The sequence below is a fragment of the Oncorhynchus kisutch genome, linkage group LG28, assembly GCF_002021735.2.
Source record: "Oncorhynchus kisutch isolate 150728-3 linkage group LG28, Okis_V2, whole genome shotgun sequence".
Lineage (NCBI taxonomy): Eukaryota > Metazoa > Chordata > Actinopteri > Salmoniformes > Salmonidae > Oncorhynchus > Oncorhynchus kisutch.
In genome coordinates this window covers 48,971,072-48,986,851 of record NC_034201.2, presented here as the reverse complement: position 1 = coordinate 48,986,851, position 15,780 = coordinate 48,971,072, and the positions used below count along the sequence as shown (strand labels likewise).

The 15,780-nt window shown below is 46.2% G+C and overlaps 1 protein-coding gene and 1 long non-coding RNA gene across 2 annotated transcripts in view; both read right to left on the bottom strand.

Annotated features, from left to right (window-relative positions):
• Window positions 1–847, bottom strand: part of LOC116358105 (stAR-related lipid transfer protein 13-like) — a 53,462-nt gene extending 52,615 nt beyond the window's left edge. The window contains exon 1 of the mRNA XM_031807694.1: window positions 842–847. Coding sequence (XP_031663554.1) covers window positions 842–847 — 6 coding nt within the window. The remainder of the gene's footprint in view (window positions 1–841) is intronic.
• Window positions 848–896: 49 nt separating this feature from the next.
• The window catches only part of LOC116358082 (uncharacterized), a 36,897-nt gene continuing 22,013 nt past the window's right edge, over window positions 897–15,780 (bottom strand). The window contains exons 3-5 of the long non-coding RNA XR_004205917.1: window positions 13,653–13,724; window positions 9,621–9,692; window positions 897–968 (exon numbers count right to left, since the gene is read on the bottom strand). This is a non-coding gene — a long non-coding RNA (uncharacterized LOC116358082). The remainder of the gene's footprint in view (window positions 969–9,620; window positions 9,693–13,652; window positions 13,725–15,780) is intronic.

The window sequence follows — 15,780 nt, the reverse complement described above, 5'->3', positions numbered from 1 at the left end:
CTCTCTCCCCACCTCTCAGTCTCTCTCATCACCTCTCAGTCTCTCTCATCACCCCTCAGTCTCTCTCATCACCTCTCAGTCTCTCTCCCCACCTCTCAGTCTCTCTCCCCACCTCTCAGTCTCTCTCCCCACCTCTCAGTCTCTCTCCCCACCTCTCAGTCTCTCTCCCCACCTATCTGTCTCTCTCCCCACCTCTCTGTATCTGTCCCCAACTCTCAGTATCTCTCCCCAACTCTCTGTCTCTCCCCACCTCAGTCTCTCTCCCCACCTCTCAGTCTCTCTCCCCACTCTCTCGTCTCTCTCCCCACCTCAGTCTCTCTCCCACTCTCTCAGTCTCTCCTCCCCACCTCTCAGTCTCTCTCTCCCACCTCTCAGTCTCTCTCCCCCACCTCTCGTCTCTCTCTCCCTACCTCTCTGTCTCTCTCCCCACCTCTCTGTCTCTCTGTCTCTCTCCCCACCTCTCTGTCTCTCTCCCCACCTCTCTGTCTCTTTCCCCACCTCTCTGTCTCTCTCCCCACCTCTCTGTCTCTCTCCCCACCTCTCTGTCTCTTGTCCCACCCCTGTCTCTCTCCCCCACCTCTCTGTCTCTCTCCCCATCTCCTTGTCTCTCTCCCCCACCTCTCTGTCTCTCTCCCCACCTCTCAGTCTCTCTCCCCACCTCTCAGTCTCTCTCCCACCTCTCAGTCTCTCTCCCCACCTCTCAGTCTCTCTCCCCACCTCTCAGTCTCTCTCCCCACCTCTCAGTCTCTCTCCCCACCTCTCAGTCTCTCTCCCCACCTCTCAGTCTCTCTCCCCACCTCTCAGTCTCTCTCCCCACCTCTCAGTCTCTCTCCCCACACACACACATAGAGCGACAGATAAGAGAGAAGGACTGTGTGTGTTTGTGTGCTACTCACAGGAACATGAGGGAGGTGAGGCCGGTGAAGGTGTCTTGGGAGATACTTTTCAAAGGGTTATGATCCAACACACTGGTGAGAGAGAGACAGCCAGAGACATTATAGAACATTTATGGAGAGACAGAGAGACACAGAGAGACAGAGACACAGTGTGCCATCACAGCAGCAAGATTTGTGACCTGTTGCCACGAGAAAAGGGCAACCAGTGAAGAACAAACACCATTGTAAATACAACCCATATTTATGCTTATTTATTTTATCTTGTGTCCTTTAGCCATTTGTACATTGTTAGAACACTGTATATATATATAATATGACATTTGTAATGTCTTTACTGTTTTGAAACTTCTGTATGTGTAATGTTTACTGTTAATTTTGTTGTTTTTCACTTTATATATTCACTTTGTATGTTGTCTACCTCACTTGCTTTGGCAATGTTAACACATGTTTCCCATGCCAATAAAGCCCTTGAATTGAATTGAATTGAATTGAATTGAATTGACAGAGAGACACAGAGAGAGAGACAGAGAGAGAGAGAGACAGAGAGACAGAGAGAGAGAGAGAGAGAGAGAGAAACAGAGAGAGACAGAGAGAGAGAGAGAGAGAGAGAGAGAGAGACAGAGAGACAGAGAGAGAGAGACAGAGAGACAGAGAGATACAGAGAGAGAGAGACAGAGAGAGAGATACAGAGAGAGAGAGACAGAGAGAGAGATACAGAGAGAGAGAGACAGAGAGAGAGATACAGAGAGAGAGAGACAGAGAGAGACAGAGAGAGAGAGACAGAGAGAGAGACAGAGAGAGAGAGACAGAGAGAGAGACAGAGAGAGAGACAGAGAGAGAGATAGAGACAGACAGACAGACAGACAGACAGACAGACAGACAGACAGACAGACAGACAGACAGAGCCAAAGACCTTACGGTACAGTCATGGAGAGAGAAGACCATATACAATACATCGGTCTAAGGCACTGTATCACAGTGCTTGACTTGTCACTACAGACCCGGGTTACAGACCCTGCAGGCTGACTTGGGTTGTCGGTTGAACGGTGTTTCCTCCGACACGTTGGTGCGGCAGGCTGACGCGTTAAGCGGGCCGGTGTTAAGGAGAGCGGTTTGGCGGGTCATCTTTCGGAGGACGCATGACTCAACCTTCGCCTCTCCCGAGCCCGTTGGAGAGCTGCAGCGATGAGACAAGATCGTAATTGCCACTTTAAGAGCGCACCAGCTGTCAGGAAGGAGGAAGTAAATATAGTTCTTCCGTCTCTGTGTGGGAGCTCTTGGTTGGCGTGGCAGATTTGACTGTGTGTGCAACTCTTTGCACGAGTCTTGTTTGTTTTCGGCATGTTTAGTTTGTAAGGTTTTAAGTTCAGTGTTCCACTAGGTGTCTGACAAGGAGTCTAACACCTGTGGTGAATGTTGTTACTCTACCAGGTGTCTGACACCTGTGGTGAATGCTGTTACTCTTCTAGGTGTCTGACACCTGTGGTGAATGCTCTCACTCTTCTAGGTGTCTGACACCTGTGGTGAATGCTGTTACTCTTCTAGGTGTCTGACTAGGTGTCTAACACCTGTGGTGAATGATGTTACTCTACTAGGTGTCTGACTAGGTGTCTGACTAGGTGTCTAACACCTGTGGTGAATGTTGTTACTATACTAAGTGTCTGACACCTGTGGTGAATGTTGTTACTGTACTAGGTGTCGAACACCTGTGGTGAATGTTGTTACTGTACTAGGTGTCTGACTAGGTGTCTGACTAGGTGTCTGACTAGGTGCCTGGACACCTGTGGTGAATGCTGTTACTCTTCTAGGTGTCTGACACCTGTGGTGAATGTTATTGCTCTACTAGGTGTCTGACACCTGTGGTGAATGCTGTTACTCCACTAGGTGTCTGACACCTGTGGTGAGTTACTCTACCAGGTGTCTGACACCTGTGGTGAATGCTGTTACTCTTCTAGGTGTCTGACACCTGTGGTGAATGCTCTTACTCTTCTAGGTGTCTGACACCTGTGGTGAATGTTGTTACTCTACCAGGTGTCTGACACCTGTGGTGAATGCTGTTACTCTTCTAGGTGTCTGACACCTGTAGTGAATGCTGTTACTCCACTAGGTGTCTGACACCTGTGGTGAATGTTGTTACTCTACCAGGTGTCTGACACCTGTGGTGAATGCTGTTACTCTTCTAGGTGTCTGACACCTGTGGTGAATGCTCTCACTCTTCTAGGTGTCTGACACCTGTGGTGAATGTTGTTACTCTACCAGGTGTCTGACACCTGTGGTGAATGCTCTTACTCTTCTAGGTGTCTGACACCTGTGGTGAATGCTGTTACTCTTCTAGATGTCTGACACCTGTGGTGAATGCTCTTACTCTTCTAGGTGTCTGACACCTGTGGTGAATGTTGTTACTCTACCAGGTGTCTGACACCTGTGGTGAATGTTGTTACTCTACCAGGTGTCTGACACCTGTGGTGAATGCTGTTACTCTTCTAGGTGTCTGACACCTGTGGTGAATGGTGTTGCCATTGATTTACTGGAATGGCAACATTGTAGCGAAGCTTTAACCGACAAACCAACGGTTGTATCGGAACGCCAAGTGCAGCTGCAAGCCGGAAGGTCACAGCTAAGACCATAGCTCGCTCCAGTGTGGAACTGTAAAGGCACTGGTGTGGACATTTGTGTTTAAAGGGAGTATATTGCTTATAATTGTTTTGTCTATTTATGAAACGGTATGGATTGATTATTTGTGGCCTTAGAGACTTTGGGGACATTTTAAAATGGCTTTTTTTGTTTTGAACCACACACACTCATTATGGGCAGACTCAACAGCCTGGGCTTCTCAAATGACTGCCTGTCCCTGGTTCACCGACTACTTTGCAGACAGAGTTCAGTGTGTGAAATCGGAGGGCCTGTTGTCCGGACCTCTGGCAGTCTCCATGGGGGTACCACAGGGTTCAATTCTCGAGCCAACTCTCTTCTCTGTATACATCAATGATGTCGCTCTTGCTGCTTGTGATTCTCTGATCCACCTCTACGCAGACGACACCATTCTGTATACGTCTGGCCCTTCTTTGGACACTGTGTTGACTAACCTCCACACGAGCTTCAATGCCATACAACACTCGTTCCGTGGCCTCCAACTGCTCTTAAATGATAGTAAAACTAAGTGCATGCTTTTCAACCGATCGCTGCCCGCACCCTCCCTCCCATCCAGCATCACTACTCTGGACGGTTCTGACTTAGAATATGTGGACAATTACAAATACCTAGCTGTCTGGTTAGACGGTAAACTTACCTTCGACTCACATTAAGCATCTCCAATCCAAAATTAAATCTAGAATCGGCTTCCTATTTCGCAACAAAGCATCCTTCACTCATGCTGCTAAACATACCCTCGTAAAACTGACTATCCTACCGATCTTTGACTTCGGGCGATGTCATTTACAAAATAGCCTCCAACACTCTACTCAGCAAACTGGATGCAGTCTATCACAGTGCCATCCATTTTGTCACCAAAGCCCCATATACTACCCACCAGTGTGACCTGTATGCTCTCATTGGCTGGCCCTCGCTTCATATTCATCGCCAAACCCACTGGCTCCAGGTCATCTACAAGTCTCTGCTAGGTAAAGCCCCGCCTTATCTCAGCTCACTGGTCACCATAACAACACCCACCCATAGCACGTGCTCCAGCAGGTGTATCTCACTGGTCCTCCCCAAAGTCAACTCTTCCTTTTGCCGCCTTTCCTCCAGTTCCCTGTTGCCAACGACTGGAACGAACTGCAAAAATCAAATCAATTATATCTCCCTCTCTAACTTTAAGCATCAGCTGTCAGAGCAGCTTACCGATCACTGTACCTGTGCACAGCCCATCTGTAAATAGCACACTGAACTATCTCATCCCCATATTATTATTTATCGTTTTGCTCTTCTGCACCCCAGTATCTCTACTTGCACATCATCATCTGCACATCTATCACTCCAGTGTTAATGCTAAATTGTAATTATTTTCGCCCTCTAGGGCCTATTTATTGCCTTACCTCCCTACTCTTCTACATTTGTACATCGATCTTTCTATTTTTCTTTTCTATTGTGTTATTGACTGTACGTTTGTTTATGTGTAACTCTGTGTTGTTGTTTGTGTCTCACTGCTTTGCTTTATCTTGGCCAGGTCGCAGTTGTAAATGAGAGCTTGTTCTCAACTAGCCTACCTGGTGAAATAAAGGTGATCTGGCCTACCTGGTGAAATAAAGGTGAAATAAATTAAAATGAAAATGTATCCAACTTCTTTTTCACTTTACCTCTAATGATCACTGGGTTTATTATTGCCTCTGAAGTTGTTCTGATCATTATTATAGTAGAAGGTGTTATTGGTTGGATGACTGGTGTTTATATGAGATAGTCACTGGCTACCTGGCCAACAGGCTACCCTCTCTACTGGCTACCTGGCCAACGGGCTACCCTCTCTACTGGCTACCTGGCCAACGGGCTACCCTCTCTACTGGGTAGCCAACGGGGTAGCCAACGGGCTACCCTCTCTACTGGCTATCTGGCTATCTGGCCAACCCTCTCTACTGGCTATCTGGCCAACCCTCTCTACTGGCTATCTGGCCAACCCTCTCTACTGGCTATCTGGCCAACAGGCTACCCTCTCTACTGGCTATCTGGCCAACAGGCTACCCTCTCTACTGGCTATCTGGCCAACAAGCTACCCTCTCTACTGGCTATCTGGCCAACAGGCTACCCTCTCTACTGGCTATCTGGCCAACAGGCTACCCTCTAGGCTAGATCTGATCATGCGTTTAGCCAACTCATGACAACACACACAAACAAGTCTACTAGTTTGAGCATATCCAATAGAAACTATCCAATAGAAACTATCCAATAGAAACTATCCAATAGAAACTATCCAATGCAAACTGGGAAAAACAGTGAAGAAAAACAATGAATCTGCACACCGGTAGGTAGATGCTAACAAACATTCACTGTTGTTTTAGCAGCGATTATAACCATGAGCAGACTTGATGTTTTTATATAGTTGATTTTACAATGAACGGACGCTGTGATCAAATGGATCATGTTGAGCTGCATTCCTGTGTGGTAACGTGATACATCTGGTAATACGGGCTCAGCTGGTTTCTGTTATTATCTGCTAGCTGCAGAACGGACCAAATCCCACCTTTGGTAGGTCTGTTGTATGAGTGCTTGTGTTTTGTGGTTTATTCTCCTTGTGGGGACCAGATGTCCCATGAGGTTTTCGACTGTTTCCATATCTTTTGCATTTGTTCATAATTGCCCTGACAGTGCTTAATGGTATAGTCAATCATTTGTGGATGTTCTTGAAGCCATTACCAGATTGATGAAGGTCTACGACCATCTGTCTCTTTTTCAACAGCCGGTTCTTTTGTTTTCTTCGTGGTGTTGGATCACAGCGGGATGTTGCATGTGTGTTACCTCATTTTGCTTCCCTAGTGAAACAGGAAGTGATGTAATGGCTCAATATAGTTCCTTAAGACTTAGATAACCTTAAATAAGTGGAATTTAATTCCTGGTTTAATTTTGGTAGATGTTATTTACAATCATCTGTAAAGGTGCCATTAATTGTGGAACCTTGATTTTGGAGGACATTTTTAATTAAATCAATAAATTATTTTGTTGGGTTCCATTGAAACATTAATAAAGTACAGTATTTATCACATGTTGGTGTTTAGAGTTTATCTCTGTAATTATATTGTTTATATTTATTTTAAATTTAATTTGTTTGTTCATTGCCATTCAGAGGTGCCAGTAATGTTTGGAGCTGTACATACTTACTGCTGTGTATATACACCTTCTCCTATCTATCTAAACTGCCTATACACTGAGTATACCAAACACACACACAAACACACACACAGTAATGTTTGGAGCTGTACATACTTACTGCTGTGTATATACACCTTCTCCTATCTATCTAAACTATGGTTTATATTTGTTGAATCATTATTTGGGGGAGATATGTTTCCCCCTCCGTCCCGTGCAGAAAAAAGATAATTGAGTTCAACAGAGGCAGTTTATAGGCCCACTAGCTACAGTACTGAATGTTTGTCGTTTGTATTTATTTTTTAAAGATATTGTTGTTGGTATTTTGGCGGATTTTGGGGATCTTAAATATTTTTTAATATTTTTCTAACTGGCAATAAAGCTTCTGTATACACCTTTAAAAAATAAATTATAATTGTGCAGTGCCAGTACAGTGCCAGTACAGTGCCAGTGCAGTGCCAGTACAGTGCCAGTGCAGTGCCAGTACAGTGCCAGTACAGTGCCAGTACAGTGTCAGTGCAGTGCCAGTACAGTGCCAGTACAGTGCCAGTGCAGTGCCAGTACAGTGTCAGTATAGTGCCAGTACATTGCCAGTACAGTGCCAGTACAGTGTCAGTACAGTGTCAGTACAGTGCCAGTACAGTGCCAGTACAGTACAGTGCCAGTACAGTGCCAGTACAGTGCCAGTACAGTGCCAGTACAGTACAGTGCCAGTACAGTGCCAGTGCAGTGCCAGTACAGTGCCAGTGCAGTGCCAGTACAGTGTCAGTACAGTGCCAGTACAGTGTCAGTACAGTGCCAGTACAGTGTCAGTACAGCGCCAGTGCAGTGCCAGTGCAGTGTCAGTACAGTGTCAGTACAGTGTCAGTGCAGTGCCAGTACAGTGCCAGTACAGTGCCAGTGCAGTGCCAGTACAGTGCCAGTACAGTGTCAGTACAGTACAGTGTCAGTAGTGTCAGTACAGTGTCAGTACAGTGCCAGTACAGTGCCAGTGCAGTGTCAGTACAGTGTCAGTACAGTGTCAGTATAGTACAGTGTTAGTACAGTGTCAGTACAGTGCCAGTGCAGTGCCAGTACAGTGCCAGTGCAGTGCCAGTACAGTGCCAGTACAGTGTCAGTAAAGTACAGTGTCAGTACAGTGTCAGTACAGTGCCAGTACAGTGCCAGTGCAGTGTCAGTACAGTGTCAGTACAGTACAGTGTCAGTACAGTGCCAGTACAGTGTCAGTACAGTGTCAGTACAGTGCCAGTACAGTGCCAGTACAGTGCCAGTACAGTACAGTGCCAGTGCAGTGCCAGTACAGTGCCAGTACAGTGTCAGTACATTGCCAGTGCAGTGCCAGTACAGTGCCAGTACAGTGCCAGTGCCAGTGCAGTGCCAGTACAGTGCCAGTACAGTGCCAGTACAGTGTCAGTACAGTGCCAGTACAGTGTCAGTACAGTGTCAGTACAGTGTCAGTGCAGTGCCAGTACAGTGTCAGTACAGTGCCAGTACAGTGTCAGTACAGTGTTAGTACAGTGCCAGTACAGTGTCAGTACATTGCCAGTGCAGTGCCAGTACAGTGCCAGTACAGTGCCAGTGCCAGTGCAGTGCCAGTACAGTGCCAGTACAGTGCCAGTACAGTGTCAGTACAGTGCCAGTACAGTGTCAGTACAGTGTCAGTACAGTGTCAGTGCAGTGCCAGTACAGTGCCAGTACAGTGCCAGTACAGTGCCAGTGCCAGTGCAGTGCCAGTACAGTGTCAGTACAGTGCCAGTACAGTGCCAGTACAGTGCCAGGACAGTACAGTGCCAGTGCAGTGCCAGTACAGTGCCAGTACAGTGTCAGTACAGTGTCAGTACAGTGTCAGTACAGTGCCAGTACAGTGCCAGTACGGTGCAAGTGCGGTGCAAGTGCAGTACCAGTACAGTGTCAGTACAGTGTCAGTACGGTGCCAGTACAGTGCCAGTACAGTGCCAGTGCAGTGCCAGTGCAGTGTCAGTGCAGTGCCAGTGCAGTGTCAGTGCAGTGCCAGTGCAGTACAGTGTCAGTACAATGTCAGTACAGTGCCAGTACAGTGACCGTGCAGTGCCAGTACAGTGCCAGTGCAGTGCCAGTAAGGGGTGCCAGTACAGTGGAGCCCACTGTATTCCAGTCTGTGCTAGCAAAACAGTCCTGTAGCATCTGCTTCATCTGACCACTTTCCTATTGATCGAGTCACTGGGGCTTCCTGCTTTAATATGTTGCTTGTAAGTAGGAATCAGGAGGATTGATTATGGTCAGATTTGCCAAATGGAGGGTGAGGGAGAGCTTTGTATGCGTCTCTGTGTCTGGAGGAAAGATGGTCCAGAGTTTTTTTCCCCTCTGGTTGCACATTTAACATGCTGATAGAAATTTGGTGAGACAGATTTCAGTTTCCCTGCATTAGGGGAAAGGTTTAGGGTTAAGTTTAAGGATAGGTTAAGGGTTAGGGTTTGGGGATATGTTTAGAGTTAAGGATAGGTTAAGGGTTAAGGTTAGGTTACGGGTTAGGGGATAGTTTAAGGTTTAGGGTTGGGGGATATGTTTAGGGTTAAGGTTAGGTTAAGGGTTAGGGGATAGTTTAAGGGTCAGGGTTTGGGGATAGGTTAAGGGTTAGGGTTAGGGGATAGTTTAAGGGTCAGGGTTTGGGGATAGGTTAAGGTTTAGGGTTGGGGGATATGTTTAGGGTTAAGGTTAGGTTAAGGGATATTTTAAGGGTCAGGGTTTGGGGATATGTTTAGGTTTAAGGTTAGGTTAAGAGTTATGGTTAGGGGATAGATTAAGGGTTAGGGTTCGTGGATAGATTTAGGGTTAAGGTCAGGTTAAGGATTAGGAGATTGGATTTTGAATGGAATCAATTGTTTGGTCCCCACAAGGATAGTAAAACATGTGTGTGTGTGTGTGTGTGTGTTTCGGCTTTGTACTCACAGCCACCATAGATTACGGAGATCACTGAACACACCCAGTTTGAGAGATGAAATGGAGTTGACACTAAGAAACCTGAGAAAGAGAGAGAGGAAAACATCTATAAATGAGCATTATTCCTCCTACACAACAGATTATTTTAAAATTGTACCTTTATTTAACTAGGCAAGTCGGTTAAGAACAAATTATTATTTTCAATGACGGCCTAGGATAGCCACCCCAGGGTAGCCTAGTGGTATGAGAACATCATCCTCCTTTCTCCATCCCTCCCTCCCCTCATTCCTTCCTCCCTCCTCCCTCCTCCCTCCACCCCTCAACAAATAGTGACAGCTATGCCATATAGATTGCATAATAGTTTAGGTAGAGATTTTCGATGTACCGATTCCTGTGGCACATGGTTTGTGAATACAGAAAACACTGGATTCAAAATAGTTTTTCCAATTTCAATTGTTATACAACATTCTTGCAACCAATAGAATGCTATATATACAGTATCAGTCAAAGGTTTGGACACACCTACTCATTCAACCAATGTCCGGATGTTAATGCGAGTGTAGTGAAATGCTTGTGCTTCTAGTTCCGACAATGCAGTAATAACCAACAAGTAATCTAACTAACAATTCCAACTACTGTCTTATAGACACAAGTGTAAAGGGATAAAGAATATGTACATAAAGATATATGAATGAGTGATGGTACAGAGCAGCATAGGCAAGATACAGTAGATGGTATTGAGTGCAGTATATACATATGGGATGAGTATGTAAACAAAGTGGCATAGTTAAAGTGGCTAGTGATACATGTATTACATAAAGATGCAGTAGATGCAGTAGATGGTATAGAGTACAGTATATACATATGAGATGAGTAATGTAGGGTATGTAAATATTATATAAAGTGGCATAGTTTAAAGTGGCTAGTGATACATGTATTACATAAAGATGCAGTAGATGCAGTATATGATATAGAGTACAGTATATACATATGAGATGAGTAATGTAGGGTGTGTAAACATTATATAAAGTGGAATTGTTTAAAGTGGCTAGTGATACATTTATTACATCCATTTTCCCATTATTAAAGTGGCTGGAGTTGAGTCAGTGTGTTGGCAGCAGCCACTCAATGTTACTGGTGGCTGTTTAACAGTCTGATGGCCTTGAGATAGAAGCTGTTTTTCAGTCTCTCTCTGTCCCTGCTTGATGCACCTGTACTGACCTCGCCTTCGCCTTCTGGATGATAGCGGGGTGAACAGGCAGTGGCTCGGGTGGTTGTTGTCCTTGATGATCTTTATGGCCTTCCTGTAACATCGGGTGGTGTAGGTGTCCTGGAGGGCCCCGGTGATGCGTTGTCCAGACCTCACTACCCTCTGGAGAGCCTTACGGTTGAGGGCGGTGCAGTTGCCATACCAGGCGGTGATACAGCCCGACAGGATGCTCTCGATTGTGCATCTGTAGAAGTTTGTGAGTGCTTTTGGTGACAAGCCGAATTTCTTCAGCCTCCGGAGGTTGAAGAGGCGCTGCTGCGCCTTCTTCACCACGCTGTCTGTGTGGGTGGACCAATTCAGTTTGTCTGTGATGTCTACGCCGAGGAACTTAAAACTTTACTACCCTCTCCACTACCACTATTATATTCTGTGTCTGTTGTCATTCAACCAGTACTCCTTTGAAGTATACAAGGGAGTCGGGTGACCTTTGAGTCACATCTCCAGACTGTATTTACAGTCTGTATGTTAAAGCTGACGCACAGTCTAGTTTAAGCCATGCTTTATGGAGAGAGCGTATTGCCATTACTGTGTGTCTGAGCTGGTACATGCTTTATGGAGAGAGCGTATTGCCATTACTGTGTGTCTGAGCTGGTACATGCTTTAAGGAGAGAGCGTAATGCCATTACTGTGTGTCTGAGCTGGTACATGCTTTAAGGAGAGAGCGTAATGCCATTACTGTGTGTCTGAGCTGGTACGGTGCTTTATGGAGAGAGCGTATTGCCATTACTGTGTGTCTGAGCTGGTACGGTGCTTTATGGCTATAAGAGGAAAAAAACTAGACGGTTGTTATTTAGTGGGATATTTAACCGTCTCTTGTAGTTCATCTGGTACTTTACTTTTATGTCCCAATGACGAGGGAGGGAGGCAGGCAGGCAGGCAGGCAGGCAGGCAGGCAGGCAGGCAGGCAGGCAGGCAGGCAGGCAGGCAGGCAGTTCTATCTCACACAAGGAGAGTGTACCAGCCCATCAACAAAAAAGAGCCTGATAAATCAACCCAAAATGGAGTCTCTCTCTTTATATGTCTCTGTCTCTCTCTCTCTGTCTCTCAATTCAATTCAATTCAAGGGCTTTATTGGCATGGGAAACATATGTTAACATTGCCAAAGCAAGTGAAATAGATAATAAACAAAAGTGAAATAAACCATTTAAAAAAATTAACAGTAAACATTACTCTCACAGAAGTTCCTAAAGAATAAAGACATTACAAATGCCATATTATGTCTATATAACAATGCACATTCGGTTAATGTACAAAAGGGAAAATAAATAAACATAAATATGGGTTGTATTTACAATGGTGTTTGTTCTTCACTGGTTAATTTATGTTCCTTTTGATGGCATAGGAGGCCCTTCTTGCCTTGTCTCTCAGATCGTTCATAGGCTTGTGGAAGTTACCTGTGGTGCTGATGTTTAGGCAAAGGTATGTATAGGTTTTTGTGTGCTCTAGGGCAATGGTGTCTAGATGGAATTTGCATTTGTGGTCCTGGTGACTGGACCTTTTTTGGAACACCATTATTTTGGTCTTACTGAGATTTACGGTCAGGGCCCAGGTCTGGCAGAATCTGTGCAGAAGATCTAGGTGCTGCTGTAGGTCCTCCTTGGTTGGTGACAGAAGCACCAGATCATCGGCAAACAGCTGCATCACTGTCTTTCTGGACAGATCTAGGCTGTAGTCCCTCCTTGGTTGGGGACAGATCTAGGCTGTAGGCCCTCCTTGGTTGGGGACAGATCTAGGCTGTAGGCCCTCCTTGGTTGGGGACAGATCTAGGCTGTAGGCCCTCCTTGGTTGGGGACAGATCTAGGCTGTAGGCCCTCCTTGGTTGGGGACAGATCTAGGCTGTAGGCCCTGCTTGTTTGGGGACAGATCTAGGCTGTAGTCCCTCCTTGGCTGGACAGATCTAGGCTGTAGGCCCTCCTTGGTTGGGGACAGAATTAGGCTGTAGGCCCTCCTTGGTTGGGGACAGAATTAGGCTGTAGGCCCTCCTTGGTTGGGGACAGAATTAGGCTGTAGGCCATCCTTCGTTCGATGGGGACAGAATTAGGCTGTAGGCCCTCCTTGGTTGGGGACAGAATTAGGCTGTAGGCCCTCCTTGGTTCGGGACAGAATTAGGCTATAGGCCCTCCTTGGTTGAGGACAGAATTAGGCTGTAGGCCCTAATTTTCTGTTTGTGTGCCTCTCTCAATCAATTGAATTCAAAGGATTTTATTGGCATGGGAAACATGTTTACATTGTCCCTCCCCCCTTCTCTCCCTTTCCTCTGTCTGCCCCTCCCTCTCTCTCCCCATCTCTCTCTCTTTCTACCTCCCTCTCTCTCTTTCTACCTCCCTCTCTCTCCCCACCTCTCTCTCTCTCCCCATCTCTCTCACTCTTTCCCCACCTCTCTCTCTTTCTACCTCCCTCTCTCTCCCCACCTCTCTCTCTCCCCATCTCTCTCACTCTTTCCCCACCTCTCTCTTTCTACCTCCCTCTCTCTCCCCACCTCTCTCTCTCTCCCCATCTCTCTCACTCTTTCCCCACCTCTCTCTCTTTCTACCTCCCTCTCTCTCCCCACCTCTCTCTCTCCCCCCATCTCTCTCACTCTTTCCCCACCTCTCTCTCTTTCTACCTCCCTCTCTCTCCCCACCTCTCTCTCTCTACCCCACCTCTCTCTCTTTCTTCTCCCTCTCTCTCTCCCCACCTCCCGCTCTCTCTCCCCACCTCTCTCTCCCCACCTCCCTCTCTCTCTCCACCTCTGCCTTCAGTAAGATGCAGACCGGTATGTCAGTACTCACAGTTTCTCTAGTTTGTAGAGTCCACTGAAGGCTTCACTGGAGATTGTCTGAATGCTGTTGTTCTGTAGGAACCTACGAGTAGAAACACACAGAAACACACCGTTAAGAGTGTACTGGGTTAGCAGTGGTTCCACCTGACTTCAACGGGTACTAGTAAACAGATTGTAAATAGCCTTCTCATTCTAAAATAACATAAAGTCATTCGGTTTGTCGTATATAACACACACACGTTTCTAGCTACAACACAGCCAGTACAGTCACAAACCAGTACAGTGTTAACCTAGTACAGTCACAACCCAGTACAGTGTTAACCCAGTACAGTGTTAACCCAGAGCAGTCCCAACCCAGTACAGTCGCAACCCAGTTCAGCGTTAACCAGTACAGCGTTAACCCAGTACAGTCACAACCCAGTACATTCCCAACACAGTACAGTACCACCCCAATACAGTGTTCAACCAGTACAGTCCCACCCCAGTACAGTGTTAAGCCAGTACAGTCCCACCCCAATAGAGTGTTCAACCGGTACAGTCCCAACCCAGTACAGTTTTAACCCAGTACAGTGTTAAACCAGTACAGTGTTAACCCAGTACAGTTTTAACCCAGTACAGTGTTAAACCAGTACAGTGTTAACCCAGAGCAGTCACAACCCAGTACAGTGTTAACCCAGTACAGTGATAACCCAGTACAGTGTTAACCCAGTACAGTGTTAACCCAGTACAGTCCCAACCCAGTACAGTCCCAACCCAGTACAGTCCCTCCCCAGTACAGTGTTAACCCAGTACAGTCCCAACCCAGTACAGTCCCTCCCCAGTACAGTGTTAACCCAGTACAGTGTTAACCCAGTACAGTCCCAACCAAGTACAGTCCCAACCCAGTACAGTGTTAACCCAGTACAGTGTTAACCCAGTACAGTCCCAACCCAGTACAGTGTTAACCCAGTACAGTGTTAACCCAGTACAGTCCCAACCCAGTACAGTGTTAACCCAGTACAGTGTTAACCCAGTACAGTCCCAACCCAGTACAGTGTTAACCCAGTACAGTGTTAACCCAGTACAGTCCCAACCCAGTACAATGTTAACCCAGTACAGTCCCAACCCAGTACAGTGTTAACCCAGAGGTGGTGGCAGGGCTTATCCGCTGGTCTAGTGCTTAACATGGATAGCATGGTGAAGGTCTTTACAGTGAGACACCCATAACTTGCTAGGTGTGTGTGTGTGTGTGTAACTTAATGAATAAAGGATGAGGAACATAATGAATCCTGAAACTCTATGGGAAAATCACTCTTTAAACACACACACACACACACCAGCATATTCCATCCATCGGGACCATAATAACAGTCTCTCTGCTGAATAACTAATGCCGGATATGCAAATTACATCTCTTTGAAAAATGCTGTAAACAAACTCTGACATGACCTACGAACTTTTGCCTTGATTCAAACTGAGGGGGTGGTGTTACTCCTCACAGTTCCAGACAGGGCAGGTCTCAGGGAAGATTGAATACCACAAACGGCAGAAATGTAGACAGCCACAAGCCAGGGACAATCCGCGGTCCCAGCTACTATGGCTAACCGTGTTCAAGCCCTCAAGAAAACCCTGCTAGCTTGAAGGCAGCCAGGCTACGCTAGCAGCCAGGCTACGCTAGCAGCCAGGCTACGCTAGCAGCCAGGCTACGCTAGCAGCCAGGCTACGCTAGCAGCCAGGCTACGCTAGCAGCCACTAGCAGCTAGGGCCAAATAGCTCCTCAGACCCGGCCTTGATCGTCAGGATCACTGGACAGATAGTAGCGGTCCCTGAGACTGATACCATCCGCGGCTCGGGATCCAAACTCAAAAAGTAGCTAGCTAACTAAGACACTTTTCAATACACTTTCAAAGCACCAAACTTTTCAATACACTATGCCATGTCTATTGTATATTCATCTAATATTTGAATGATTCAAGAACAATTTTTTTATTTTATTTTTATCTATGGGCTAAAAACAACTAAAATGAAACATTAGCTGACATGGACTAGTTGATCTGGACATAACGAGTTATAAATAGGTATACAACGATTAACAAGAGGAAAACTGATGATACACAACCCCATTTTAGAAAAATACACCTTGTGCATTCTACTATTAC